We start from the raw sequence: 27,688 nt of genomic DNA, 5'->3' as shown, positions 1-27,688 counted from the left end.
AGCACTTTGGGAGGCCAAGGCAGGTGGATCACTTGAAGTCAGGAGTTTGAGACCAGACTGGCCAACATGGTGAAACCCCATCTCTACTAAAACTGCAAAAATTAGCCAGGTGTGGTGGCATCCCAGCTGTGGTGACTGTAATCCCAGCTACTCGGGAGGCTGAGGCGGGAGAATCGCTTGAACCTGGGAGGCGGAGGTTGCAGTGAGCCAAGATCTCAAGACTCCCATCTCAAAAAAATTTTTTTAAATGCAAAGGTTGGACTGCCTACCTATACTCTAATTTCTGTTCTGGAGTAATTCGCTCTGGAGAGTCTAGGTAAAGACTGAAAAGGCAGTTACCTCCACCTGTCATGTCACTTGGACAAGAATCCAGGAGAAACTATTGAACTGAGGTGAGAAAGTGATGATCAATGGGGTGATCTGAGGTGTATTAAAACACTGAGCTCTTTCCCAATCACAAACACTTTGCGCAAGGCAGGTGTTTCTTTTTATTTTTTTTGAGATGGAGTTTTCGCTAGTCACCCAGGCTGGAGTGCAGTGGCGTGATCTCGGCTCACTGCAACCTCCGCCTCCTGGGTTCAAGCAATTCTCCTGCATCAGCCTCCCTAGTAACTAGGATTACAGGCATGCGCCTCCGCGCCCGGCTAATTTTGTATTTTCAGTAGAAATGGGGTTTCTCCATGTTGGTCAGGCTGGTCTCGAACTCCTGACCTCAGGTGATGCACCCGCCTCGGCCTCCCAAAGTGCTAGGATTACAGGCGTGAGCCACCACACCCGGCCAGCAGGTGTTTCTAACAAAGCCTTAAGCTGATGTCGAGAGGCCCCAGAAATTCCTTGTCACTCACCAGCACATCCCCGCTGGCTCCATGCAGAAGCAGGGAGGGAGTTGCAGGTGCGTATAGGATGGAGGTGAGGGAGACAGTGCGCATGGAATGAATCAACTCAGTGTGGGAGCAGGTAGAACTTTATTGAGGTTATGAATATATTCTAGTTGAAACTGGAAGAATAAGTGGTTATGAATTTGTGGCTTTGGTATCCTTTGTTAAGCATCTCTTAAGTGCCATGATGAGCATAACAAACCTTTCCTACAATGCTCCTCAGATTTTCAGAGCTTATTTGATGTAGCTTCTGGTTCCTAACTTCTGAGTCACATCAGAAGCCAAACTTCAGTGCTTTTGGAAAGAGCTAGCCCCATACCACCTCAGTTGGGAAGGGGAGTACTGAGGTGTGTCCTTGGCAGGACAGTGGAATCATTGCTGGTTCTTCTAGTTACCTCTACACCAAGAACTGCTGTAACATGATTCTAAACCAGGGCTATGCAAAGCACTAGAGAGTTCCTGACCAGCAATGCAAACCAGTGGCATACAAATTCAAAATACTGTATACAGGCTCTGACTCCAGCCCAAACCAAGACTGGAGGGCATCTAGGGGGATGCAGTTCTCCACGGGATAGCATCTTGGTTATGTGAGATCACCAAGACACCAGGCCTATTTTATGAGCTGAATCCTCAGGTTGTTGCTGGATTTGTGGCTGATAAAAAATACAGGCTGGGCCCGGTGGCTCATGCCTGTAATCCCAGCACTTTGGGAGGCTTGAGGCAGGCAGACCACCTGACGCCAGGAGTTTGAAACCAGCCTGGCCAACATGGTGAAATCCCGTATCTACTTAAAAATACAAAAATTAGCCACGCATGGTGGTGAGTGCCTGTAATCCCAGCTACTCGGGAGGCTGAAGCAGGAGAATCGCTTGAATCTAGGAGGCCGCAGGTTGCAGTGAGCCGAGATGGTGCCACTGCACTGCAGCCTGGGCGACAGAGTGAGATTCCATCTCAACAACAACAAAAAAATAGAGCATAGCTATGTTGTTAGTTCTTAAGCAAGGGCAAGCTTACCAAGGACTTACAGAGAAGGTTGATGAGGATGACAGGGAACTAAGAGGGAGGGATGCCATGGTTGAAAACATGGCTGGGGCAGCGAGAAGTTAAGATGAGGTCCCAAGAGTCGCAAGAACATGCAGTTCCAGGATGTGTTTCTCTGCAGGGACAAGGATAGACAGCAGCTACAAGTCTATAGGCAGTGACAAATGATCTCTGAGATCCCATCAGAGCCAACTTCAAGTTGAAGGAGAAACCTTTTATTGGCAGAGGCATTCCTTGTTAACTTGACAGGGTGAAGCTGTAATTTTTAAAACACAGTAAAAGCTGGTTTCTCCTAAACTAGTTTCCTTGTGGTAGTAGAGATCAGTGGGTATGACACAAGTCCTGACCACTTGGTTTAGTTTTGAGCCGCATCATTAGGAGGCAATCTGTAAAACTAGCACAGGTCTCCCAGCTGTTCGACTCACTCACCCACATGATTAGCAGAGTGCGCGAAAAATAAAACTTCTATTAAAGAATCATGCTGAGCACAAGATGAGAGGTTGTGACATTGCAAACTCGATAGATGGAGGGGGCCTGGGAGACTGTGGCATTCTCCAAAGGGCTCCCAACACCATCTCTCCTCTGATCTTGTAGCAAATGTGGAAAGCTGCTTGCTTAGAGGTACTGGGGAACTGATGGGGGAACTTTCATCCTGTTAGGAACTCGATTTCCATTCCTGGGTCTCTGTCTTGCTCCCTGGAGATGGATGGATCAGGGAGGGGGCCACAGTCAGCTGGGGCAGCAGGCACTCCCTATAGCACTAGTCTACAGCGGGAGGACGCTCTGTGCTGGCAGCGGTGGCTCACATGGCCTGTCTGCACTGTAACCACAGGCTGGGATGTAGCCAGGACTTGGGATGTGTTTCCTTGGAAGACAGGTCTGATGGCTGATGTTTGGCCAATCCAGTCCTTCAGACCCCGTCTAAAACTTGTATCTTACGTGAACTCGAAGAATAAAACGCATTTCTACCCCCATCTCGCCCCGATCCCTGACTGTATTCAGGGGAAAACTCCCCCAGGACTGGCAGGACAGGCCCACGGCAGATTAGATCTTTTCCCAATACTGATCGGTGCGTGGAATTCCAGCCACTACTTCTGATTCGATTCCACAGTGATCCTGTCCTCTGAGTATTTTAAAGAAGCCTGGGAATAAAAAGTAAGGTGCTTTTAAAGTGTGACAAGGGTCAACATAGTCAGACTCATCCCTAAAAGACCTGGGACTAAGTCACTAATCCCTGGCAGATCCTGCTGTTTGCCCACTGGCACACCCCTCAACACCATGAGGCTTCTGGAGTCGTGGGGCACACCTCCACTGACAAGCCCCCTGCCCAGTCACCCTTCCCATCATGGCATCTGGCGCGATGCTATGGGTGGGAACTGTGGCAGGCGTGGGCTCTGAAGCTGCTCAGAGTCTGCCCTCGCAGCAAAAGGGAACTCCTGGGTGCCTGGCACTTAGGAGGAGCTCACAGCCTGGCCCTAGGTCCAGGGTTTGAGGCTGTGCAGTGGGTAAAACAGAGAAAGCCGAGATGGCCACTGTCTGTGGCTCACAACTCCCTGTTCTCAGCAGGAAGGGAGCCGCCACTCACCGTTGTCACCCCAGTCAGTGTTCCAGGAGTTGGCAACCAGCCAGTAGGGTGTGCCGTTCTCCACTCCCCAGCCCAGGATGCGGATGGCATGGCCGCCCATCATCTCTCCGGTGATGTGTTGGTACACTCCTGAGAAGGGAAGAACTGGCTGAGACTGAGACCACGCCACTGCCCAGTGCCCCCTTGCACCCCCCACACTCAGCTGGTCACCCTCTGGGCAGGAGAAACAGCTTCCAGAGGGAACCTGCTGCTCCATCAGGAGCCTCCGGGGGTTCCCACAACACTGGGGAATTAGTTAAACATATTTTTGAAGGCCCAACACACTCAAATTTGTTGAGTAAATATTAAAATATTCCTACAAAATGTGCTTATTGGTTGGCTTTAAAAATAGAATTTCTAATACGTTCTAATTTATAAAACATTTAATGCTAGATAACTGATTCATCTGTTCTATATAGTGGGATTCCACCTAAGTAAGGGTTTGTCAAAAGGGTTACATGGCTTAAAGAGTTTTAGTAGCTGCTCCAGGTACACCCTGGAGAGGTGAGGGAGGAGAAGGGAGGGCTGGTGGCAGCCAATGCTAGCTGATGGGAAAGACACTGGCTAAGGGGCTCAGGGCTGCCCAACCAAGCTCTCTGGCTAGGAAATCACTGTCAAAGTGGAAATGCATCTTTTAATAATAGGGGCAAGGACTGGGCTAAGACCTGCCATCTTTACAGAAACTTTTTCTTGCCAGAATCATCTTCCTTTGTCAAACTGTTTTACAAGAGCTGACAGCTTTGGAGTTTCCAATCTAGCAAAATATTAATCGGATAGATGCAGTCAGCAAAGACTTCATCTGGAGCAAGGGATTTCTAAGACAGGACTTGGGGATGGGGACTGTCCAGATTCCTTGGTTCGAGTCCCTGCGGCACTGCCCAGGGCAAGGTCCTCCCTGTGTGTTCATCCACTGGTGTGTGGCACGATCTAGGCCTTTGCAAAGATTAAGAAAATATGTCACCCAGTGCAGACACGAACGGCCTGCCATTATAATAGGAACACGCCGGTAAAGCAACACAAAGCCATGAAGGCGAGGGCAGGCATGGACAGCCACCAGGGAGGGGGGCGCTTCCACAGAGAACACATATGAGCTGGACTGTAACGGATGGGAAGCAACTAGCCCAGAGGCTCTGGGAGAGGCCTCTGGAATTATCTGTGTGTTGGCACCACAGGTGGACAAAGAGACTGTCTGGACCAGCCTGGCACCTCAGGAGTGAGCCTGGAGGGAAGGCCCCACACAGCCCTCTTCCGCAGCCCGCCCCTCGCCTGCCTGCCTAATTAAGTCCTATTGGCCCACCTGAACCCACCTTGGCACCCAGGCTCCCCTCCGGACCCCCACCCTCTACTGTAGTCAGCCATCAGCACGCACCTGACTTGTACAGCAGGAAGTCCGAATACACAGAGAAAGCTCCCTCCACGGGGCCGTTTTTGTAGATCTCGGCCATGATATCCTTCTCGCTATTGGAGACGCTGTAGGAATTGTATCCTGGAAAATGAACCGAGCTGGGGATTGGGGAGGGCGGTGACAGTGCCTCATGCTGTGCCACTGTCAGCCAGTCACTGATTTCTGGTGGCCTGCAGGGGAAGACTGTGCATCTAAGGGGACTTTCCCAGCCAGGGAGCTCAAGGAAGCCTCCCTTGAAGAACTAAGGACGGGGCTGGGGCTGAGGCTGGAAGCTCAGAAATGGGAGAAGGGAGCAGAGAGCACGAGGCCCTGGAAGAGGCCGGGATACCCCAGGACTCCAGGACACGCCACTCCCTTGTAAAATGAGGGCTTTGGTCCCTTCCAGCTTGGAAGGGCTGAGGCTGAGTTCAGGGTGGAACAGGCAGAAAGTGGAGAGTGTGCTGCTTCCCCTGGCAAGAGGGCATCACTCCCCCTCCTCTATCCTAGAGTTCCTAGACCCCAAGGCTCCTCAGCCCTGCTCTCTTCCTGCAGTGTGAGGAGGGATGCAGCAGCTCCCCAGCCTCCACGTGTGCCGTGGCCAGGCCCCAGGCCCCTTACCGTAGTGCTTGTCCTGTTTGTAGGTTGGGCTATAGCCAGGCTCGCAGATCTTGCTACACTTGGGGGTGTCTCCCTCCCCCGTGCATGGGGGCCGGGAGCCGTTGACGTGGTGCTCACAGGGAGGGATGGAGTACGGTCTGCACCCTGATGGGACCCGGGAGAAAGCGGAGTCAACCTATAGCCCCCACCGAGAAACCCCATATGGGCCAGGCAGATCTGGGGCAAGGCCAGCCTCATGCCTGCAGCATGGACGCCAAGCAGGTCCTGGCAGAGGCCTGTGCACCTGGCCAGCACCTTTCACCCAGCCCTCTGTCTCAACCTCCACTTTATAAAGGCAAAGGCATGATGGTTAATTGCTTAATCCATCTGGCCGGAAAGGGGCCGAGGGGACACACTCACCCACATGGGAATCATATAGGCCACCAGAAACCAGGCCTTTTCTTGTCCAGAAGTTCCAGGCTTCAGCAGGATAGCCGCCATTACAGCTGAAAAGACAGGTTCTCATGAAAACCTCTCAGAAGCACCACCTGCTCTCCAGACCACTGCGTGCTACCCAAGTGCTGGAGGTCACTCGTGGACCTGCCCCCGCCTTCAGCAACTGATGCCAGCAGCCCTCCCAGACCCCAAACCCTCCAAGGGACACTCCCTAGATAAGCACAGCTTGCAGGGAATAACCGCCAGCCCCACCCCTGCCCACAAAGATCCTGGAGAAGGCACGAGGCTCTCCTGTTCATGTCCACACCAGACCAGGCTACGAGTGCCCTTCCGGGTAGAACAGTGATTCTCAACTGAGCAGACACTAAACTTCCCTGAGGTACTTACAAAACACCACCAGTTCTCTGAAATGAGAATTGTCAGTGATTCCCATTTAACTAGTTTGGGGAGAAGCCCACACACATTTTTTTAAGCCCTCAGGCATTTTGGATCTGCAGCCGCGGGCAAACACCTCTACTGCAGAACCAAGGCGAGGCTGCAGGCAGCTGGAGCAGGAAGTTCTGTGCCACCACCTTGTTGTTAAGGTGGCTCCATCCCCCTTAACTACACATAAGGAAATGCCCCAAACTGCTTCCCCAAGCAGGGAAAAGGAACATGCGATGACACAAACCAGGCCAGGGGCCAGACATTCCACCGCATTTTCTAAGACTGTCTGTTTAGCTGGGACGCCACCCCTCAGACAGCTCTGCCGGGCCAGCCTTGGTTCATGCACCTCCCAGGAAGCAGCAGCCTTGCCAGGCCCTGCCTGCCAGACTCCCGCAGTCTCCCCGAAACACTTCTGACGCGCAGGAGTCAGTCCTCAAAGGCCCCTCCACTGAGAAGCCGGGGCCCAGGGTCTCTCAGCACTAAACCCGCTGTGGAAGCACAGCCTGACTCACCCATCCCCACACATGCTGCCACAGCAGGTGAGCAGGTCCTCCGCCGACACCTCCACGCTGATGTGCGCATTGGTGTGGATGCAGATCCGGTCAGAGATGGCTTCCACAGCCCCGAAGGCCTGCAGGAATGAGCCCCACCGGGTGAGGCCGCCACGTCCAGGCTGGGCCCTCTGCAGCAGTCCCCTCAAAGGGCCACAGGGGCACCTCAGACCTTGTAGGCAACTGATCTCTCAACACCAGCGGAAGCTCCTGGGGCTCAAACTCAGCTTTTATTTTCTTTGGTAGAAATGGGGTCTTGCTATGTTGGCCAGACTGGTCTTGAACTCCTGGGTTCAAGTGATTTGCCCACCTCAGCCTCCCAGAGTGCTAGGATTACAGACATGATGTGCCAGTTGCCCCACCCTCCTGCCTCAACATCTGCCCGACTCAGCTTTTAAAGCAAGAGAAGCACCACCATGAACCTCTGCCTGGGAACTTGGTTCATTTCTGAAATCTGTAAAATGTGTAGTTTTAGTGTGTGTGTGTGTGTGTGTGTGTGTGTGTGTTTCTGGAGGCGGAGTTTCACTCTTGTTGTCCAGGCTGGAATGCAGTGACGCAGTCTCAGCTCACTGCAATCTATACCTCCTGGGTTCAAGCAATTCTCCTGCCTCAGCCTCCAGAGTAGCTGGGATTACAGGTGCCTGCCACCACACCCAGCTAAGTTTTGTCTTTTTAGTAGAGCTAAGTTTTGTCTTTTTAGTAGACCATGTTGGCCAGGCTGGTCTCCTGACCTCAGGTGATCCGCCCGCCTCAGCCTCCCAAAGTGTTGAGATTATAGGCGTGAGCTACCGCACCTGGCTGTGTTTTTTTCTTAACAAAAAACACAGCTCACCCAGAAAATGAATACTGTGTGATCCACATGTATGAGGTCCCTAGGAGTCAAATTCACAGAGACAGAGAGTGGAGTGGGGGTTATCAGGGGCTAGGAGATTGGTGTTAATGGGGACAGAGTTTCTGTCTTGCAAGGTGAAAAAGAGTTCTGGGGACAGATGGTGGCGATGGCTGAGCAACACTGTGAATGTACTTAATGCTACAGAACTGTACACTTGAAGATAGTTGCTGGGCAGGGTGGCTCACACCTGTAATCCCAGCATTTTGGGAGGTCACGGAGGGCAGATCAACTGAGGTGAGGAGTTTGAGACCAGGCTGTCCAACATGGTAAAACCCTGTCTCTACTAAAAATAAAAAAAGTAGCTGGGCGTGGTGGCACACGCCTGTAGTTTTAGCTACTGGGGAGGCTGAAGCAGGAGAACTGCTTGAACCCAGGAGGCAGAGGTTGCAGTGAGCCAAGATCCCACCACTGCACTCCAGCCTGGGTGACAGAGCAAGACTCGCATCTCCAAAAAAAAAGAAAAACAAAAGAAAATTGCTAAGATTATTAAATTTTCTGTTATGCGTTATTTTACCACAATTAAATGACAAAATGAAGACAGCTCGCTGACACTAAAGGGATGCTTTCTTGAAGCAGAGTAGTGGTGAGGGCTCCTGGTATTTGCGGACGGGGCAGCGTGTCAGGGGAAGGGAGCTGCTTTCCCACCCGTACACGTAGACTTGCAATCTGCTGGATGCTCTGCCCGCCACTGCCTAATCCTTGCCATAATTCACGGCCAGAGGGATTGTGATTTTTGTATTGACGGAAACTGGGACTCGAAGTTTCTATAACTTGCCTTGTCAGAGTTGTCCCCACCCCGAATCCCCCAAGACTCCCCACTGCTGCCCCCACTTTCTCTCCAGCCCTTCCCTGCCAGCCAGCAGGGCCTTACCCAGCAGGAGCCACAGGAGCCCTGGTCTCTGATCTCTTTGATGGTGGGACACTGTGGCCATTGTTCCCGTGCATCGAAGCTTTCAGGCAGCTTCAGGTCCTCGGTAAACGTAACTCTGGATAAAGGAAGGTCTTCATTATAAGCTCTGATCCCACAACTCCCTCCCCAATCCCTGCAAAGGCCACTTGGTTTAACAGCAGTCACTGTGGCTGGGCCACACTCCCCTAGCAAGGAAGTGAGCACAAGACATGCAGGAGAAGGCTGCAGACAGGTGTCCCTGGTGATTTCATAAAACAAAAGGAAATTCTGTTGCTCAATGCACCCTGTGATTTTTTTTGGGTGGGGCAGGAGTGGACAGAATTTCACTCTGTCATTCAGGCTGGAGTGCAGTGGTGAGATCTCTGCTCACTGCAACCTCTGCCTCCTGAGTTCAAGCGATTCTTGTGCCTCAGCCTCCTGAGTAGCTGGGATTACAGGCATGCACCACAGCGCCCGGCTAATTTTTGTATTTTTAGTAAAGAGAGGGTTTCACACCATGTTGGCCAGGGTGGTCTTAAACTCCTGGCTTCAAATGATCTGCCTGCCTCAGCCTCCCAAAGTGCTGGGATTACAGGCACCACACCTGGCCTGACTTGCGATGTTGTACGCTTCTTTCTAGGCTTACGTAATGGATTTTTTTAAATGAGTTTATCCACAAATTATAAACTCATTTTTAAATGACTTTATTCAGTCCAGATAGTGTTTCTTGCCCCACTCTCCTGCCTCAACATCTGCCCAGGATCCTCTTATCATTTCTCGTATCATCCCCATTGCGCAGAAGGCAGTATCCTGCAACTTAACTACCCCGTCCTCACGTGGGAAGTGGCATGATCTCAGCTCACTGCGACCTCTGCCTCCTGGGTTCATGCGATTCTCCAGCCTCAGCCTCCCGAGTAGCTGGGATTACAGGCACCTGCCACCACGCCTGGCAAATTTTTGTATTTTTAGTACAGACGGGGTTTCATCATGTTGGTCAGACTTGTCTCGAACTCCTGACCTCAGGTGATCCACTCGCCTTGGCCTCCCAAAGCGCTGGGATTACAGGCATGAGCCACCGTACTTGGCCTCATCTGACTTTTCTTAGATTCCCCTTAAATTACTCAAGATTGAGTCTGCCCACATAGTGGAGACCCAGACTTTGTCTGTCACACCTGGGTCTTAGACACCTTGGAGAAGTGTAATAGAAAACACTGGGGGTGGCTCACGCCGGTAATCCCAGCAGTCTGGGATGCCGAGCGGGGCAGATGATTTGCTGAGGCCAGGAGTTCGAGACCAGCCTGGCCAATATGGTGAAACCCAGTATCTACTAAAAATACAAATATTAGCCGGGCACGGTGGTGCAACCCTGTGGCCCCAGCTACTCAGGAGGCTGTGGCATGAGAATCAACTTGAACCTGGGAGGCAGAGGTTGCAGTGAGCCAAGATCACGCCACTGCACTCCAGCCTGGGTGACAGAGTGACTCTCTCAAAAACAAAAAGCACCAGCATCTTCTCTACTAATAACTTGAGAAGGAAGAAAAAATAAAGAGAGAAAGTAAATAATACAAAATGAAAAGAGACAAGTGCTTTACCTCAAGCAGTGTCGGCAGCCCTGGGCGGCATGAGCCCTGCGGATGCCAGAGAGGCCTTCACTCTCCCACTTCCCACTGCCCCAAACCAACACCCGCCACTCACGTTACAGCAGTGCGGCGGAGCAGGCACTCACCTCTGGGGCGGCTTGGGCCCACCCAGGAAGGTACCACACAGCCTCTTCAAGTAGCTCACGTCCACGTTGTAGAAGTTCTGCCCGGCCTGGAAGAGTCACCCGCTGACTGAAGGGTCTCCTGGGATAGCGGTGGATGGGCACGCTGCCCACACACCAGGCCCTACCCAATTCAAGGGCCCAAGGGTTGGGGGGCACTGGGGAACAGCCCAGAGTGACACACAGGCAGAGTGGGTGTCTCCCCTGATCTACTCCCATTTGCTGACAATCAGAGACCCTCTCCAGCCCTCAACATGGCTCACTCCTCATTCTTGGTTCTCAGTCCCAGGGTCAGGGCTGGGCAGAGACACAGGGAATCAGGGGCGGGAATGATAAACTGCCACTCTGCCATGGTGGACGTCACAGGGGCTAGCTGGTTTTGAACACTTCCGAAGCTCACTTACTCCCCCACGCACCTCCGCGTGCACACAACCATATATTCATACACATGCACACACACTCATGCACACACGTGGGGTATGGGACAGAGGAGGGAGGCATGGTCCAGAGCCGCCATGATTCGGGGTCAGGGCCATTCTTCAACAGTCCAGGACAGAATGTTCTGTGGGCCACAGTGAAGGCTGGCTCCCCATTCCTGGAATCAGTGTGCACAGACCGACCTGGGAGGGGACATACGTAGGACGCAGCCCCACAGCCTACCTGCCACGTGGTGTTCCGTTTGTTGACATAGTTGACCAGCTCATCCGACAGTGGATGGAAAGAGGGCCTGCTCCGGGCATCGGCCAAGGCCAGCAGGCAGCAGAGGGAGGCCCAGAACTGCCACATGTTGGAAGCCGGATCCTAGATCCACCTGGAGAGGACAGAGGGCATCAGGACACCTTTCTGTTATGTGGGTCGAGGGCTCACACACACAGGGGCACCATCTTGGGCATCAGTGGGGACCCCCATGCTCGTCCTGGCCCAGGCGGAGAACTCTAAGGAGCTGAGGTGTCCGTGGAATCCCCGCCTCCCTGCCCCGGTGCCAGCAGCATGCCATGACCTCCTGTGTGTCCCCGGGGGCCAGGCGGCCAGAGCCAGGAGAGAGCGCCAAGGGGCTGTGCTGGAGTAGACCGAGTCCAGGGCCTTCTCTGCTATTTTTAAACTGCCTTTGCATGGATTTGTAGAACGGTTTGAGAGACTTTCCCAAGTGAGTGATATGAAACAGTGAAGAGCCTGTCTGTGTGATTACACCCTAAGTGGAGGACCCATGGGACAGGGAAATGTAAGAAAAGTTACAATCCAGGAGTCCTAGTTTCAACAGGACACAGATAAACAAGCTTGGTGTGGGCTGGTCGAGGTGGAGGCTGAGAGGTGGGGCTGGGCTGGCCATCCACCCACTCCTGGGGCCTCTCTGGTTTTTCCAGTCAGCCAAGGGCTCTGCTTCTGGCTGCGGAGATGAGGCTTCTGGGAAGGAAAACTCTCACCTCGATGCCTCAGCCGTTTCATCTTGGACTGGCTCATGAGTCACAAGCCAAAGCTTTCCAGCTTGAACTCTGAGTCACCCTCCTAAGCGAGCAGCTCAACAAAAGCAATACATGTCTCCTGGGCGCCTGCATCCAGGGCTGGGGAGAGCCGCGGCGCAGGGAGCTGGGTGAGGCAGGGGCTCCTGTCCCTCATTCCAGGGGCTTCCACGGGTGGGTGAGGTGTTCTATCTCCCACAGGTCACAGGTCATCATGAAAGTCACAGGACTGCGGTGTCAGTGCTTAACAAAATGCCTCGCACCCAGGGGATTCTATCTGAAGAACAATTTAAACTTCATTGTTGCTTAAGCAACAATTCATCTAGGAGGATAAATATATGAGGACAGCAAGATGGCTCTGGAAAAAGCTTTTTTTTTTTTTTTTTTTGAGATAGGATCTTGTTCTGTGGTACAGTGGCACAATCTTGGCTCACTGCAGCCTCCACCTCCCAGGTTCAAACAATTCTCGTGTCTTAGCCTCCCAAGTAGCTGGGATTACAGGTGTGCGCCACCACACACGCACCTAATTTTTGTATTTTTAGTAGAGATGGGGCTTCACCATGTTAGCCAGGCTGGTTTCGAACTCATAACCTCAGGTGATCCACTGGCCTCAGCCTCCCAAAGTGCTGGAATTACAGATGTGAGCCACCCCACCCAACCAGTGGAAAAGAGCTCTGATGGGAGCCCAGCCCTCTGGTGCAGCAAATGTGTCATAAAACACTGGGTGATGCTCATCAGCATAGCACCTAACAGACCGCTCAGAAGCACATCCTCTGTGGAGGAGTCAGCGTACCTAGGTGAGGCCAGAGAGGAAACAGGACAGTGCTTATACCAGTGGCTGCCTGAAGTCTGAATCTTCACACTGGACTCCTCACACACAAAAAGTAGCACATGCAATACAGATTTTTTTTTTTTTTTTTTTTTTTTGAGATAGTTGTTCTGTCACCCAGGCTAGAGTAGAGTGCAATGTCATGATCTCGGCTCACTGCAACCTCTGCCTCCTGGGTTCAAGCTATTCTCCTGCCTCAGCTTCCCGAGCAGCAGGATTACAGGCATGTGCCATCATGCCCAACTAACTTTCATATTTTTAGTAAAGACAGGGTTTCACCATTTTGGCCAGGCTGGTCTCGAACGCCTGACCTCGTGATCCACCCAACTCAGCCTCCCAAAGTGCTGAGATTACAGGCGTGGGCCACCACATCCAGCCCACAGATCTTAATTATAAAAGTTTTAGGGAAAAAATCAATGCCCTTTGAAAAACAGTCTAGGTGCGGTGGCTCACGCCTATAATCCCAGTACTTTGGGAGGCCAAGGCAAGTGGATCACTTGAGGCCAGGAGTTCAAGACCAGCCTGGACAACATAGTAAGACCCCATCACTATAGAAAATAAAGTTTTTTAAAAAGGTAATGCTGGAGGAAAGCTTAGGATTGACAGGAAACACAGCCTTCGAGGGAAAATGCTTGCATTAAACTGAAAAGTCTCTTTAAAACAAAAACTGACAAAACAAAGCAGTACTCACATATACTTTAGGCTACGTTTCCTTGATACACAAAAGGCTCTTAAAAGTCAGAAAAATGGAACCAGCATAATAGAAAAACTATAAATGGCCAACACAGATAAAAGTAAGTTCAACCGGCCGGGCGTGGCGGCTCAAGCTTGTAATCTCAGCACTTTGAGAGGCCGAGGCAGGTGGATCACCTGAGGTCAGGAGTTTGAAACCAGCCTGGCCAACATGGTGAAACCCCGTCTCTACTAAAAATATAAAAATTAGCCAGGTGTTGTGGCAGGTGCCTGTAATCCCAGCTACTCCGGAAGCTGAGACAGGAGAATCGCTTGAACCCAGGAGATGGAGATTGCAGTGAGCCAAGATTTCACCACTGCATTACGGTGTGGGTGACAGAGTGAGACTCTGGCTCAAAAATAAAATAAAGTAAGTTCAACCTCAGGGAGATGCAGATAAAATCAAGGAGGTATTCAGCATGTATCAGATTGGCAAAGGCTGGACAGTTTGGCACTTCTTGCAGGGCTTAGGAAGTGGGGAAACGGAAGGCGTGATAATGAGTGCCTAAGGGTGGGCACAACCACTGAGATGTCAACCAGCGACGCCCACCTGCTTCTAAATCTGCATGTCCTGGGACTCTGCAACCTGACATTTAGAAATGTATCTCACAAAATGCAAAGATACATGCACACGGGTGCTCACTAAATAATTTTTGCATTAGAAGGCCAGGCGCAGTGGCTCACGCCTGTAATCCCAGCACTTTGGGAAGCTGAGGCAGGTGGATCACGAGGTCAAGAGTTTGAGACCAGCCTGGCCAACATGGTGAAACTCCGTCTCTACTAAAAATACAAAAATTAGCTGGGTGTGGTGGCGCATACCTGTAGTCCCAGCTGCTTGGGAGGCTGAGGTAGGAGAATCGCTTGAACCTGGGAGGCGGAGACTGCAGTGAGCCAAGATCACGCCATTGCACTCCAGCCTGGGTGACACAGTGAGACTCCATCTCAAAAAAAAAAAAAAAAAAAAAATAGTCTGTTCTGTTAGCCTATAAATTTTGCTGGGCACGGTGGCTCACGCTTGTAATCCCAGCACTTTGGGAGGCCGAGGCGGGCGGATCACGAGGTCAGGAGATCGAGACCACGGTGAAACCCGGTCTCTACTAAAAATACAAAAAATTAGCCGGGCGTGGTAACGGGCGCCTGTAGTCCCAGCTACTCAGAGAGGCTGAGGCAGGAGAATGGCGTGAACCCGGGAGGCGGAGCTTGCAGTGAGCCGAGACTGCGCCACTGCACTCCAGCCTGGGCGACAGAGCAAGACTCAAAAAAATAATAATAATAATAATAATAATTTTTGCATTAGAAAAAGACCAGAAATGAAGCAAGTATCTAATAACAGAGTAACTGTTAAATTATGGTAAGTGGTTAAATAGAATATGAAGCAACCATTAAAAATGCAACTAGTTGCTCGGGCACGGTGGCACATGCCTGTAGCCGAGGCAGTTGGATCACCTGAGGTCAGGAGATCGAGACCAGCCTAAGGTGGTGAAACCCTGTATTTACTAAATACAAAAAATTAGCCAGGCATGGTGGCACATGCCTGTAATCCCAGCTACTTGGGAGGCTGAGGCAGGGGAATTGCTTGAACTCAGGAGGCAAAGGTTGCAATGAGCCGAGATCGCACCATTGCACTCCAGCCTGGACAAGAGCAAAACTCCGTCTCAAAAAAAAAAAAAAAAATAGACCGGGCGCAGTGGCTCACACCTGTAATCCCAGCACCTTGGGAGGCCGAGGAGGGTGGATCACCTAAGGTCAGGAGTTCAAGACCAGCCTCGCCAACACAGTGAAACCCTCTCTCTACTAAAAATACAAAAATGAGCCAGGCGTGGTGGTGCACGCCTATAATCCCAACTACTCGGGAGGCTGAGGCAGTAGAATTGCTTGAACCCAGGAGGCAGAGGTTGCACTGAGCCAGGATTGTGCCATGCACTCCAGCCTGGGCGACAGATCGAGACTTCATCTAAAAATGATAATAATAATAATAATAATAATAAAATGAATAAATAACAGTAAAAAAGCAACTAGTTGAAGTGAATTTTATTGTACTAATGAAGTAAAAATGCCCTAAGTCCCAATGTTAGGTGGGGAAAAGGCAAGCTGTGGGTGACTGAGGACCATAAGCGTCTGACCCTCTCAGCAACCTACACATGTAGGAACACTCCTGCCACTACACACAAAATGCCGAGGAAGATGTACAGTACTCAGTCGCTACAGTGGGGAGACTTTTTTTTCACAACATTCTCTTACTTTTAAGAAAAAAAAGTATGTTCCTATTATTTCAGTTTCGTTTCTTCTAGGAAAAACAGTTGGCGGTATTACTAAAGGCCTAAGCCACCAAACTGATAAAAGGACATTGGTTTTAATGATTCCTCAGAGCATTTCCAATTTGGTCTTCCTTCCCACCAATGAGGCATCCTCCCTCGTAGTGACTTTGAGATGGGAGTCTCCCTCTGTGGCCCATGCTGGAGTACAGTGGCACAATCTTGACTCACTGAAACCTCCACCTCCCAGGTTCAAGTGATTCTTGTGCCTCAGCCCCCTAAGTAGCTGGGATTACAGGCCTGTGCTACCACATTCGGCTAATTTTTATCTTTTTTAGTATAGTCGGTGTTTCATTATGTTGGCCAGGCTGGTCTGGAATACCTGGCCTCAAGGGATCTGACTGCCTCAGCTTCCCAAAGTGCTGGGATTACAGGCCTGAGCCACTGGACCTGGCCCCTAGTGACTTTCTTAATAATCTTCCCCTTATTGGCTGGACGCGGTGGCTCACGCCTGTAATCCCAGTACTTTGGGAGGCCGAGGCGGGCGGATCACGAGGTCAGGAGATCGAGACCATCCTGGTTAACACGGTGAAACCCCGTCTCTACTAAAAATACAAAAAATGAGCTGGCTGTGGTGGCAGGCACCTGTAGTCCCAGCTACTCAGGAGAGTGAGGCAGGAGAATGGCGTGAACCCGGGGGGCAGAGCTTGCAGTGAGCCGAGATTGCGCCACTGCACTCTAGCCTGGGCAAAAGAGCAAGACTCCATCTCAAAAAAAAAAAAAAAAAGAAAAAAAAAACTTCCCCTTTTCCGTGATTCGTGGGTAGGCAGCGTCTCACGTGGCCATGCATGTCAGTGACCCACACAGCCTCCACACTGTGAGGTTGGCGTGTCTCGTGGGCAGACAGGTGTGTCCTCGGCTGTCCCCCGGGGCTTTGTGCTGTAGAGATGTTATTTTAAATAATAAGCCAAGTCGAGGATGGGAGCGTTTCCATGGCAACTTGAATTTTTAAACCAAGATTTATTTGGTTTCTGTGGTGGTTGAGAACACAGGCAGCTGCCATGTCCAATGGCTCTCAACTCCTGGAGGACAACCTGCCACGGCCATTCCCTGGAGTCCCACAGGGCCCCCTCGCCACTTCACTAGCAGGCGACTTCCCTGCACCCGCCCTCCTTTTCATGGTTCCCAGGCCCTCCCACACCTCCCTGTGCTCCCTACTCATTCCCAGACTCCCCGGGGCCACCGCTGCCAGCCCCAGGGCCCAGCCCATTCTACTACTCCCAGGCTGAGTGCTGGGAAGTTCTTTCAGCCCTGCACCTTGGCCCAGGGCTGTGGTGTTCCTGGCTTCTCTGCTCCTCCCCTATGGTATCCAGGTTGGGGTTCAAGGGGCCACCAGCCTGCTGCAACCGGCCGATAAAATGAGACCTGCATTTGGATCTGGCTCTGCCACTAACTAAATGGCACCCTTGGGGTCTGACCTTCCCCAAGCCTCAGTTTCACCACCTATAAAATGGAGCTAGTAACCACCGTGTCTCAGGTGGCAGTCAAGAATGAAGTGAGGAGGACCAAAGCGCCGGCACGTGCCTGGCGTGCAATGATAAGGTGGGAAGGGCAGTTGCTCCAGTGGGCTCTGTTCCCTCCCTGTCTCCTCTCTCCTCTACCACTTCTAGCCCTCAGTTCACACTAAACCTATTCCAGTAGGTCCCCAACGCCAGGAAGAGTCTAAATGAAAACAAGTTTTTTTTTTTTTTTCTTTAAGACAGGATCTCGGCCGGGCGCGGTGGCTCACGCTTGTAATCCCGGCACTTTGGGAGGCCGAGGCGGGCGGATCACGAGGTCAGGAGATCGAGACCACGGTGAAACCTCGTCTCTACTAAAAATACAAAAAATTAGCCGGGTGTGGTGGCGGGCGCCTGTAGTCCCAGCTACTCGGAGAGAGGCTGAGGCAGGAGAATGGCGTGAACCCAGGAGGCGGAGCTTGCAGTGAGCCGAGATTGCGCCACTGCACTCCAGCCTGGGTGAAAAAGGGAGACTCTGTCTCAAAAAAAAAAAAAAAAAAAAAAAAAAGACAGGATCTCACTCTGTTGCCCAGGCTGGAGTGCAGTGGCACGATCACGGCTCACCGCAGCCTCTGCCTCCCAGGCTCAAGAGATCTGCTCTGCTCCCCTCAGCCTCCTAAGTAGCTGGGACTACAGGCATGCACCACTAGGCCCGGCTAAGTTTTGTATTTTTTATACAGATGGGGTTTTGCTATGTTGCCCAGGCTGGTCTCAAAGTCCTGGACTCAAGTGATCTGCCCGTCTTGGCGTCCTAAAGTGTCGGGATTATAGGTGTGAGCCACCATGCCCAGTAAAACAAGCTCTTAACTTCAATTAACCCCAGCATTTAACATCCAAAAATGCTTTCACTCTTGAGGGTCCCAAGACTGCTGAGAACCCAAAAAGCGTGAAGCCAAGCACAGAGGTCCTGACAGCAGTGGCAATCTCACTCCATTGTGCAACAGGTGCCTTTCTCTCCACAACAACGCAAATCTCAATCACTCTGGACAAATGCAGATGGTGAAAGTTACAAGCTGGGCTGTTAACAGGTTTCCAGGGTCTTTGCATGGGACAGCAACCCATTTTCACTTCCCTTTATATAGGCACCCACTTCCCTTTTATTTCTTAATTCTGTGCTTTCTGCTCTGCTTCTTACAAGAGATGATGAACACAAAGTCCTTATTTCACAAGGGAAGGATGTGAACTCTTGTGTGCCACAAGACCTCTTTCCAGGATGCGGGCTGGTGGAAGAACAGCTGCGAGCAGATGCCATCTCTAGACCTTGGTCCGCTGGGCTGCTTGGGCAGGCCTGAGTTCCACTGCACCCCTCTGCCCCTTTTCCAAGCTAATCTTTGGGTTAAAAAAAAAAAAAAAACAGAAAAGGGTGCTCCTCCTGTCTTCTCTCTCCAAACCTGCAGAGCGCTTATGAGAAAACACGCTCCACTCCAGCTCTGTAGAATGTTGTTACGTGCCAAAAAGAGTGTGTGGCCAGGTGACTCTATCAACCAGAGCACCTTCCTCCCCCGGCAAAGGGCACCCTAGACTACCCTGAAGCCGTTTCCAGGACAAATAGGGACCTTGGGATCCTGGAAGGAGGTGGAATGAAAGTCAAAGGAGAGGAGGTGCTGCTAAGTCACAGGAGGTGTTAAGTCCTGACATCCTCAAAGAATCAGTTTTGGGCTGCCACCAAGCTCGGATAAAAGCTTTCTGGCCAGGCACAGTGGCTCATGCACTGTAATCCCAGCACTTTGGGAGGCCGAGGCAGGCGGATCACCTGAGGTCAGGAGTTCGAGACCAGCCTGTCTCTACTAAACTCCTGTCTGTACTAAACAAGGCGAAACTCTTGTCTCTACTAAAAATACAAAAATTAGCAGGGCACGGTTGTGAGTGCCTGTAATCCCAGCTACTTGGGAGGCTTAGGCAGGAGAATCACTTGAATCCAGGAGGCAGAGGTTGCAGTGAGCTGAGATCACACCACAGCACTCCAGCCTGGGCAACAGAGCAAGATTCTGTCTTTAAAAAAAAAAAAAAAAAAAAAATGAGGCTGAGGCAGGTGGATCATGAGGTTAGGAGTTCAAGACCAACCTGGCCAACATGGTGAAACCCTGTCTCTACTAAAAATCAGCCGGGCGTGGTGGCGGTGCCTGTAGTTCCAGCTACTCAGGAGGCTGAGGCAGGAAAATTGCTTGAACCCAGGAGGCAGAGGTTGCAGCGAGCTGAGATCGCGCCACTGCACTCCAGCCTGGGTGACAGAGCAAGACTCTGTCTCAGAGAAGAAAAAAAAAAAAAAAAAAAGAAAGAAAAAGCTTTCTTACATGGTCACAGAGCCCTCAGGTAGACTGCACTTTAAATCTGTAAAGGGCCGGGCGCGGTGGCTCACGCCTGTAATCCCAGCACTTTGGGAGGCCAAGGCGGGCGGATCACGAGGTCAGGAGATCGAGACCATCCTGGCTAACACGGTGAAACCCCGTCTCTACTAAAAATACAAAAAATTAGCTGGGCGAGGTGGCGGGCGCCTGTAGTCCCAGCTACGCGGGAGGCTGAGGCAGGAGAATGGCGTGAACCCCGGGGGGTGGAGCCTGCAGTGAGCCGAAATCGCGCCACTGCACTCCAGCCTGGGTGAAAGAGCGACACTCCGTCTCAAAAAAAAAAAAAAAAAAAAAAAAAAATCTGTAAAGGATCTGAGACAGGACATGTATACCTAAAATTTCCAAATAAGCCAAGCTGCTAGCTCCTGGCTGATAGAGAAAAAAAGTGAAAGAATTCTTAGCAAATCTCTCATGCAGTATTTTGCTCTTCCTCGTTCGTTGGTGCTGTGGATGTACTGCTGGCTCCTCTCAGTCATCAGCTCTAAAGAATTGAAAGTTGGCCGGGCCTAGTGGCTCACACCTGTAATCCCAGCACTTTGGGAGGCCAAGGAGGTGGATCACCTGAGGTCAGGAGTTCAAGACCAGCCTGGCTAACATGGTGAAATCCCTTTTCTACTAAAAATACAAAAAATTAGCCGGGCGTGGTGGTTGTGAGCCTATAATCCCAACTACTCAGGAGGCTGAGGCAGGACAATTGCTTGAACCCAAGAGGCGGAGGCTGCAGTGAGCTGAGATCGCACCATTGCACTCCACCCTGGGCAACAAGAATGAAACTCCGTCTCATAAAAAACAACAACAAAAAAAAAAACAAAAAAATAAACAAATGTCAAGTGCTTACATTTTGCCAGAAGCCACAAATGAAGACTGTGCCTTCTAGGCCAGCAGAGCGGCTAAGAGCAGGGGAACAGTGGAAAGGTAGGGAGACTGGGAGGGCTCAGTAAGACCTCCCCAGAGAACCTTGTTTCTTTCTCTTTTATAAAAACTAGTCTTGGCGCTCACTGCTAATAACAGCAGTTGCTCCTGAAGTTTTGACCACTTAAGTGCACCCACAAAACAAGACTTTGGCGAGTTTCATCTTCCCCTACTTCAACCTGCCAGATGGACCTCAACGCTGGAGCAGCCCTGCACTGGGTGGGAGTGTGCTGACCTCAACTATGCCCTGCTGTGACCCAGAACACCCCAGAGACCTTTCCTTTTTGAGTATGAATCACAGCCTTGCTGTGGCCTCTCATGTGTTATGTCTTTGCCCCTAATGGAACCGTGTTTAGTAGACTCTTGGCTTACAGTTAAATTAAGGACAAAAACAAAATCCAAAGGGCTCTCAGGCCTCACTCTCATCAGTCCCCTGACGAACGGGCACCAGCGGCCCATCTGTCCCATGGAGCGGGCTCCCTGCAGCCGTAGCCCCCAAGCAACTGAAAACCTGTCAGAAAACCCGCCCAGCGCAGGTGTGCAGAGGCAGCAGCGATGCTCACCAGCCTTGGAGGCTCCGAGGGAACCAGAGAAGCCCCACTCCACCTCCCTCACCTGAACCAGGTTGGCCACTCACCGGTCCTTCCCCGGGCTGCCCACCTGCCAATCATCTATGCAAACCAGGTACTGCAGGCCCAGCCCACGCAAGCTGCTCTCCATAGGCCTGAAGACACCTATGAGTGGAATACCGTACAAGGTCAGCCACAGCAACCCCAGATCCTGCAGACAAAATGACTACCGTACGCTTAAAACAGCAAGACACTACGAAGGCCCTCAGCAGTTGATTTTTTGTTGTCGTTGTTGGTTGGAAACAAGACAGCTTAGGCAGTCAATATTCTAGAAAGTTCTGAAAGCTTTTGCTCCCCAGTTCTGTTACTGACTTGCTCAGACGCTGACAGAGCCAATGCATTCACGTCTGCATTGGATACCAAGGGACCTTGGGCCTGCTTTATAAAAGCTTTTAGAGATCCTTTAAGATTGAATGAGATTAGTGTTCTGTGCCTCTCCAGCTTGCACAACACGGCGGTTCCCTAATTCTACCGCAGGTGAGATTACACCAGGGCAGTTGAGGCTGACACGAACGCCAGCCACAGAAAGGCCTAGCTCTTGGATCCAGCTAGGTCCTGTTTTCTGTTTTCCTCCCTTGGGGCCCTGGGACCAGATACTCATCTCGCAAGGCTAATGGAAGATGGAAGGAGACTCTTTTGAAAGTGCCCACCCTGCACCAGGCTCACAGCAGCGCCACCTGGGAGAAACTTCCTCAGTCACTGGGAGCATGAAAAGCCATCTCCTTACACATAGGACAGCCAACGTTTGCATCCCACAGTCATCATTTCTATTTTCATAAGTCTCCTAATTTGGATGAAAAATAATGGCAATTGTACTACCAGTGACAAGGCCTTAAAAGTTGATTTGTTCTGCTGTCTTGACTGCCAAAGCAAAGCACGTCCCAAACGCCAGGAAGGCTGAGTGGGTTGGGAATGGGTGGCAGGTGGCCCCCAGCACTCTGATGTGCTTTGATAATACACTTCCAACCCTCGAATGGGAGAAGCCTGTGGCTGGCACCGCCCTCCTGGGACTTGCGCAAGCCAGGAAGCTGTGTGACTGTGTGTGTGTGCACATTCTGCCGGAGTCCAGGTCAGCAGGTCAGAGGGTCATGAGACAGCCCGGCCCTCCCGGCTCTTAGGGCAGAATATCTAGATGTCTTCTACAGGGTTCTCTACTGGTCCCGTCACCATCTTGGCCACATTGGTCCCATCCTCCTCCATGCATGCTGGCTGGTGATGCCAGATTATCTTGATGACCAGACCAAAGAAGTTACTGGCCTGGTAAAGACAGATAACACAGTCAAGACTGCCAGCCACACGTCCTTCTCAGCACCCAGCATTTACAAAACATCAGTTCTGGGCTGGACACAGTGGCTCACATCTATAATTCTGACACTTTGGGAGGCCAAGGTGGGAGGATCGACTGAACCCAGGAGATTAAGACCAGCCTGAGCAGGATAGGGACCCCATCTCTATTTAGAAAATTAAAATTTAAAATAAAAAATAAATAGGCTGGCGGTGGCTCAGGCCTGTAATCTCAGCACTCTGGGAAGCCAAGACGGGCAGATCATGAGGTCAGGAGTTCAACATCAGCCCGACAAACATAGCGACACCGCGTCTCTACTAAAAATACAAAAATTAGCTGGGTGTGGTGGCACACGCCTGTAATCCCAGCTACTCGGGGCTGAGGCAGGAGAATCGCCTGAACCCGGAAGGCGGAGATTCAGTGAGCCGAGATTATGCCAGTGCACTCCAGCCTGGCAACACAGCGAGACTCTGTCTCAAAAACAGAACAAAACAAAACAAAACAAACAAAACAAAAAAATCAGCACACGTGCCATCACTGACCAACAATAAAAACAGGAAAAGTGTCACTCAACCCATTTATGCCAGAGGTTGCAATTTTTTAAATTTTTGCATGAGTAAAAACATCAGACCTTGGCGATGACCCTGAGCAGTACAATGTAAAAACTCCCACATGCTTAGCGTTCCAATAATGGAACACTAGGCATAAGTGGGTTACTGTTGTCCTATGGCAAAGATTAAATTTGAATTTCTGGTCATGAAATTAAAACAGGGGTACCACTTCAAACCCATCAGATTGGCAAAAATCAAAGTCTGGTAGTTATCTAGTGTTGGTAAATGTGAGGAACAGGAACTCTGCACACTGCTGGGCGTGTAAATTGATGCAACCACACTGAAGAACCCTTTGCCAGCATCTAGCAAGATGGAAGATGAACACACCTCATGACCCAGAAACAAGCTCTCCCACATTTGCCCTGCAAAAACTCTTCTAAGTATCTGGGAGACACAGAATATTTATTGTAGCATGGGATAATAGTGAAAACGAAATAACATAACTGTCCCTCAGTAGATAAACACACTGGGCACTTAACACAAATGGACTAGAACTGGATGTAGCAACAAAAATAAATCTCACAACCATGAGTGAAAAAGGATCCATGTAGTGTAACTGAAGTCATATAAACTTTAATAACATTGTTTATACACTGATGCGGAGTTTTAAAAGTACAAAAAGGCCTGGAGGTGACTCATGCCTTGTAATCCCAGCATTTGGAAGGCTTAAGTGGGAGGAGGCAAGGTGATCACTTGAAACCAGGAGTTTCACAGCAGTCCTGGCAACAGTGAGACCCTGTCTCTACAAAGGAAAAAAAAAAAAAAAAAAAAAAGGCTGGGCACCGCCTGTGGTCCCAGCTACTTACTACTCGGGAGGCTGAGGTGGGACCAGATCGCTTACGTCTGGGTGGCTGAGGCTGCCGTGAGCCGTGGTTGCACCACTGCACACCAGCCTGGGAGACAAAGCAAGACCCTGTCATGAATCAAACAATAAATGAATGAATGAATGAATAAAAAAATGTGCAGGAGAATCCAAAAGAGGAGCAGCAGACAGGGAATACAATGGCCCTTGGAAGGACCAGGAAACAGGCACAGGAGTGGTCTGTAGAGGTGGAGGATAAGGCTTGAAGCTAAAAAACAGATTAGTTAGAAGTCGAAACACAGGGCTGGGCACAGTGGCTCACACCTGTAATCCCAACACTTTGGGAGGCGAGGTGGGCGGATCATTTGAGGTCTCTACTAAAAATATAAAAAGTAGCCAGGCATGGTGGTGCATGCCTGTAATCCCAGCTACTCGGGAGGCTGAGGCAGGAGCATTGCTTGAACCTGGGAGGTGAGGTTGCAGTGAGCTGAGATTGTGCCACGGCATTCCAGCCTGGGTGACAGAGTGAAACTCTGTTTCAAAAAAGTCTAAACACAGAGTGGAATTTGATCCCTAAACCTCCTACCCCACACAAGTTACGGTAAATATAAACATTAACAACCATGCCAGGGCGCAAGGTTTGCCTCCCACACACTCTTTCCCAGGCAGCCTGGGACCAGACGTAGAGACTGCTGCCTGCCACCCTGATATCCCAGAGGCACAGCACATCTGCACATGCCTCCCCTAGACTCAACTGCCTGTCACCCCAACCATCTCCCTTTACATGAACCATGTGTAAGTGCCCAGTAAATATCACTCAACCGCACATTTTTCCATTAATTTCCTTAGGCCAGACCATCGAAAAGAGGCAGCAGACTGGGCGCAGCGGCTCATACCTGTAATCCCAGCACTTTGGGAGCCGAGGTGGGCGGATCACGAGGTCAGGGGTTCGAGACCAGCCTGGCCAATGTGGCAAACCCCCATCTCTACTAAAAATAAAAATAGCCGAGTGTGGAGGCGCATGCCTGTAATCGTAGCTAGTCAAGAGGCTGAGGAAGAAGAATGGCTTGAACACAGAAAGCAGAGGTTGCAGTGAGCTGACATCTTGCCACTGCACTCCAGCCTGGGTGAAAGAGTAAGACTCCACCTCAAAAAAAAAAAAGAAAAAAGAAAAGGAGAAGAATCGGCAAACCTGTAACTCCTCCCTCAGTGTTTCAGTCCTTACCTGGAAAGGATGGTATGTTACTCTACACAACCACAACTCATTACCAGATTTAAGAAAATCATCCCCCACTGCGCGGTGGCTCATGCCTGTAATCCTAGCACTTTGGGAGGCTGAGGCGGATCACTTGAGATCAGGAGTTCGAAAACCAGCCTGGTTAACATGATGAAAGCCCGTCTCTACTAAAAATACAAAAAAAAGCCAGGTGTGGTGATGGGCACTGGCAATCCCAGCTACTTGGGAGGGAGGCTGAGACAGGAGAATTGCTTGAACATGAGAGGCGGAGGTGGCAGTGAGCCGAGATCGCACCACTGCACTCCAGTCTGGGCGACAGAGAGAGAGTGTCTCAGAAAAAAAAAAAAGAAATTAAGAAAGAAAAGAAAAATCACCGACAGATATCCCAAAGCACCCCTGAAACGTGACCTCCCTTCAATTCACTTCCCAATCCAACCAAGAGCAACAGAAAATATGTTACCCCTGAAATGGGTGCACCTTCTCTTCCAACTCCCAGGTCCAGCAGCTGGGGAAAGAAAAGAACCTGCCTACAAAAGAGCCTCACCAATCTGCTAAATCAGCACCACATGGGCAGTTTCAACCTGGAGCCAAAGGGCCGCCACCCCTCGCCGCCTAACCAGTTGGAAACAGCGGGGTCCTGAGCCAACATCCAGGAGAGCTGTTGGGGCGAGAGCTGTGCCAGGGCCGTGTCTGGCCTGCGTTGCCACCTGGGGGGCAAGGGACCTCTGCCTTTCCACCAGGGGGTACCCCCAGCTCGGGGACAAATGACCAAAGAGGAAGGGAAGCCTCTGTTCTCCAGGAGACGTTTGACTCTCTTTGGGAAAGCTACACAGGGTGGGCGGCCCAGCCCCTTTCTCCAGGAGCTGGCGGGTTCTAAGTCACCATCACCAGAGCCAAGAAGAAACAGTTCTTGGCCAGGCACCGTGACTCACCGGGAGGCCGAGGCAGGCGGATCACCTGACGTCAGGAGGTCAAGACCTGCCTGGTCAACATGGTGAAACCCCATCTCTACTAAAAATACAAAAATTTGCTGGGCGTGGTGGCGGGCACCTGTAATCCCAGCTACTCGAGAGGCTGAGGCAGGAGAATAGCTTGCATCTGGAAGGCGGAAGTTGTAGTGAGCCGAGATTGCGCCACTGTGTTCCAGCCTGGGAGACAGAGCCAGACTCCGTCTCAAAAAAAAAAAAAAAAAAAGAACGGATGTTATGGAAGAGAAAGAGCAGCCCTTAACCAAGCCAACGCCCTCTTAGGCCTCTTCGCCTTACCTTCCTGAACGTTTGGATTCAAAAAGGGTGCATCTCAGCTATTCTCTCCTCCGGCGGGAGGCAGTGGGAATCAGTTTTTCCAGGCTACAAAAAGGTGCCAGGTCTGCCTTTGAGCCCCCGCAGCGTCACTTCTCCAGTGGGTTTGGGGGTCTCTCCTCCGTTAGAAGGAGTGTGGGGCCTGCCCTAGGGTCCTTTTTTTTTTGCCAGCCTGCTGGCTTTCTCAACGCCTGTGAAGGGGGTGACAGAGGCCCACCAGGAAGCCAAGTGCAATTAACTTCCACCTGGGTCGCCCACCCCAGCCTGCCTGCAACGCCCCACACCCAGCACCCACTGCTCCCCAGAGGCCTACTCCCCCGGCCTCCAGGGCTACTAACTGAGGGGTAGGTGGCGCCCCAGGGACTCCGCCCGGCCTCCCTTTACTGGAGTACAGGGGCAGGGAGCGCCCCCGGCCTTCTCCCCACCCGGCATCCAATCGCCCATTCGCCTCTTGGTTTCGCTGCTTGGTTTCTCTTCCTGTTTATGGATTTAACACCGTGCAGGTTCCTCGCCAGCCCACCCAGTGCCATCCCTGTTCTTCAATAGGACCTGTTTTCTGGGGTCCCAGGAATTGCGTAGGATCTTGCGCACACAGTTGGCCAGGCAAATCCTTTGGAATGAGGGGGAAATAAACCAAAAATAGACGCCGGCAGATGCGATTACGTGGGCAGTTTGTCCCGGACACACCGAGGCCCAGGCGCTGGGAGCGCGGTCCGAGGCAGCAGCCTCCGGACCCAGCCGAGTTGTTTCTCGCAGGCGCCTCCCTCGGCGCTCCTGGCCGCATCCCCGCTCCGAGGGCCGGGTCCAGCGCACAGCCGGGAGAGGGGAGCGGAGAGGAGGGAGCTGGCGGGCGGGGCTGTTTTCTGCTTTTCTCGCCGACGCTTCGAAGCGCGCGGACTCCCACCCCAGCCCGCCCGTCAGGGACAGTCCCGAGGGTCCCGGCTCCCCACCGGCCCCCAGGGACGCCGCGGGGCCGCGCCTGGGCCCGACTGGGGTCGCAGAGACAGCCGTCTCGGCGGCCGGGCAGCACCATCCCCGCCAAGGTCACTTCCGCCGCGGTGGCCCCGGGTCCCCAGTACTCACCGAACGCTGCAGCGGAGAGCCTGCAACCCAGCCTGCGCGCCGCGGAGCCAGTGGCGTTCCTGGAGCGGTTGCGGGAGCCCTGCAGCCACCGTAGCCTGGGCCAGCCCCGGCCCTAAGTACCCTCCCGGCCCCGCCCCACGTGACC

General features: G+C 51.6%; 1 protein-coding gene across 3 annotated transcripts; it reads right to left on the bottom strand.

Moving 5' to 3' along the window:
- Nucleotides 1-1,858: 1,858 nt before the first annotated feature.
- CTSB (cathepsin B) lies at nt 1,859-27,688 on the bottom strand. Of its 3 annotated transcripts, none has more exons than XM_030812371.1 (10): nt 27,544-27,688; nt 11,161-11,311; nt 10,465-10,550; nt 8,721-8,835; nt 6,919-7,037; nt 5,945-6,030; nt 5,546-5,689; nt 4,913-5,029; nt 3,505-3,633; nt 1,859-3,061 (listed from the first exon to the last, which is right to left on the bottom strand). In XM_030812371.1, the coding sequence occupies exons 2-10, from the start codon at nt 11,284-11,286 to the stop codon at nt 2,964-2,966; spliced, it is 1,020 nt and encodes a 339-aa protein (XP_030668231.1). In that variant the 5' UTR covers nt 11,287-11,311; nt 27,544-27,688; the 3' UTR covers nt 1,859-2,963. The 3 variants fall into 3 exon arrangements, with proteins under 3 accessions (XP_030668231.1, XP_030668232.1, XP_030668233.1); XM_030812372.1 differs by lacking the exon at nt 27,544-27,688 and adding an exon at nt 27,010-27,455; XM_030812373.1 differs by lacking the exons at nt 6,919-7,037; nt 10,465-10,550; nt 11,161-11,311; nt 27,544-27,688 and having other exon boundaries at nt 8,721-8,794.

The sequence above is a fragment of the Nomascus leucogenys genome, chromosome 4 (assembly GCF_006542625.1).
Source record: "Nomascus leucogenys isolate Asia chromosome 4, Asia_NLE_v1, whole genome shotgun sequence".
Lineage (NCBI taxonomy): Eukaryota > Metazoa > Chordata > Mammalia > Primates > Hylobatidae > Nomascus > Nomascus leucogenys.
This window is presented reverse-complemented; position numbering and strand designations above follow the sequence as displayed.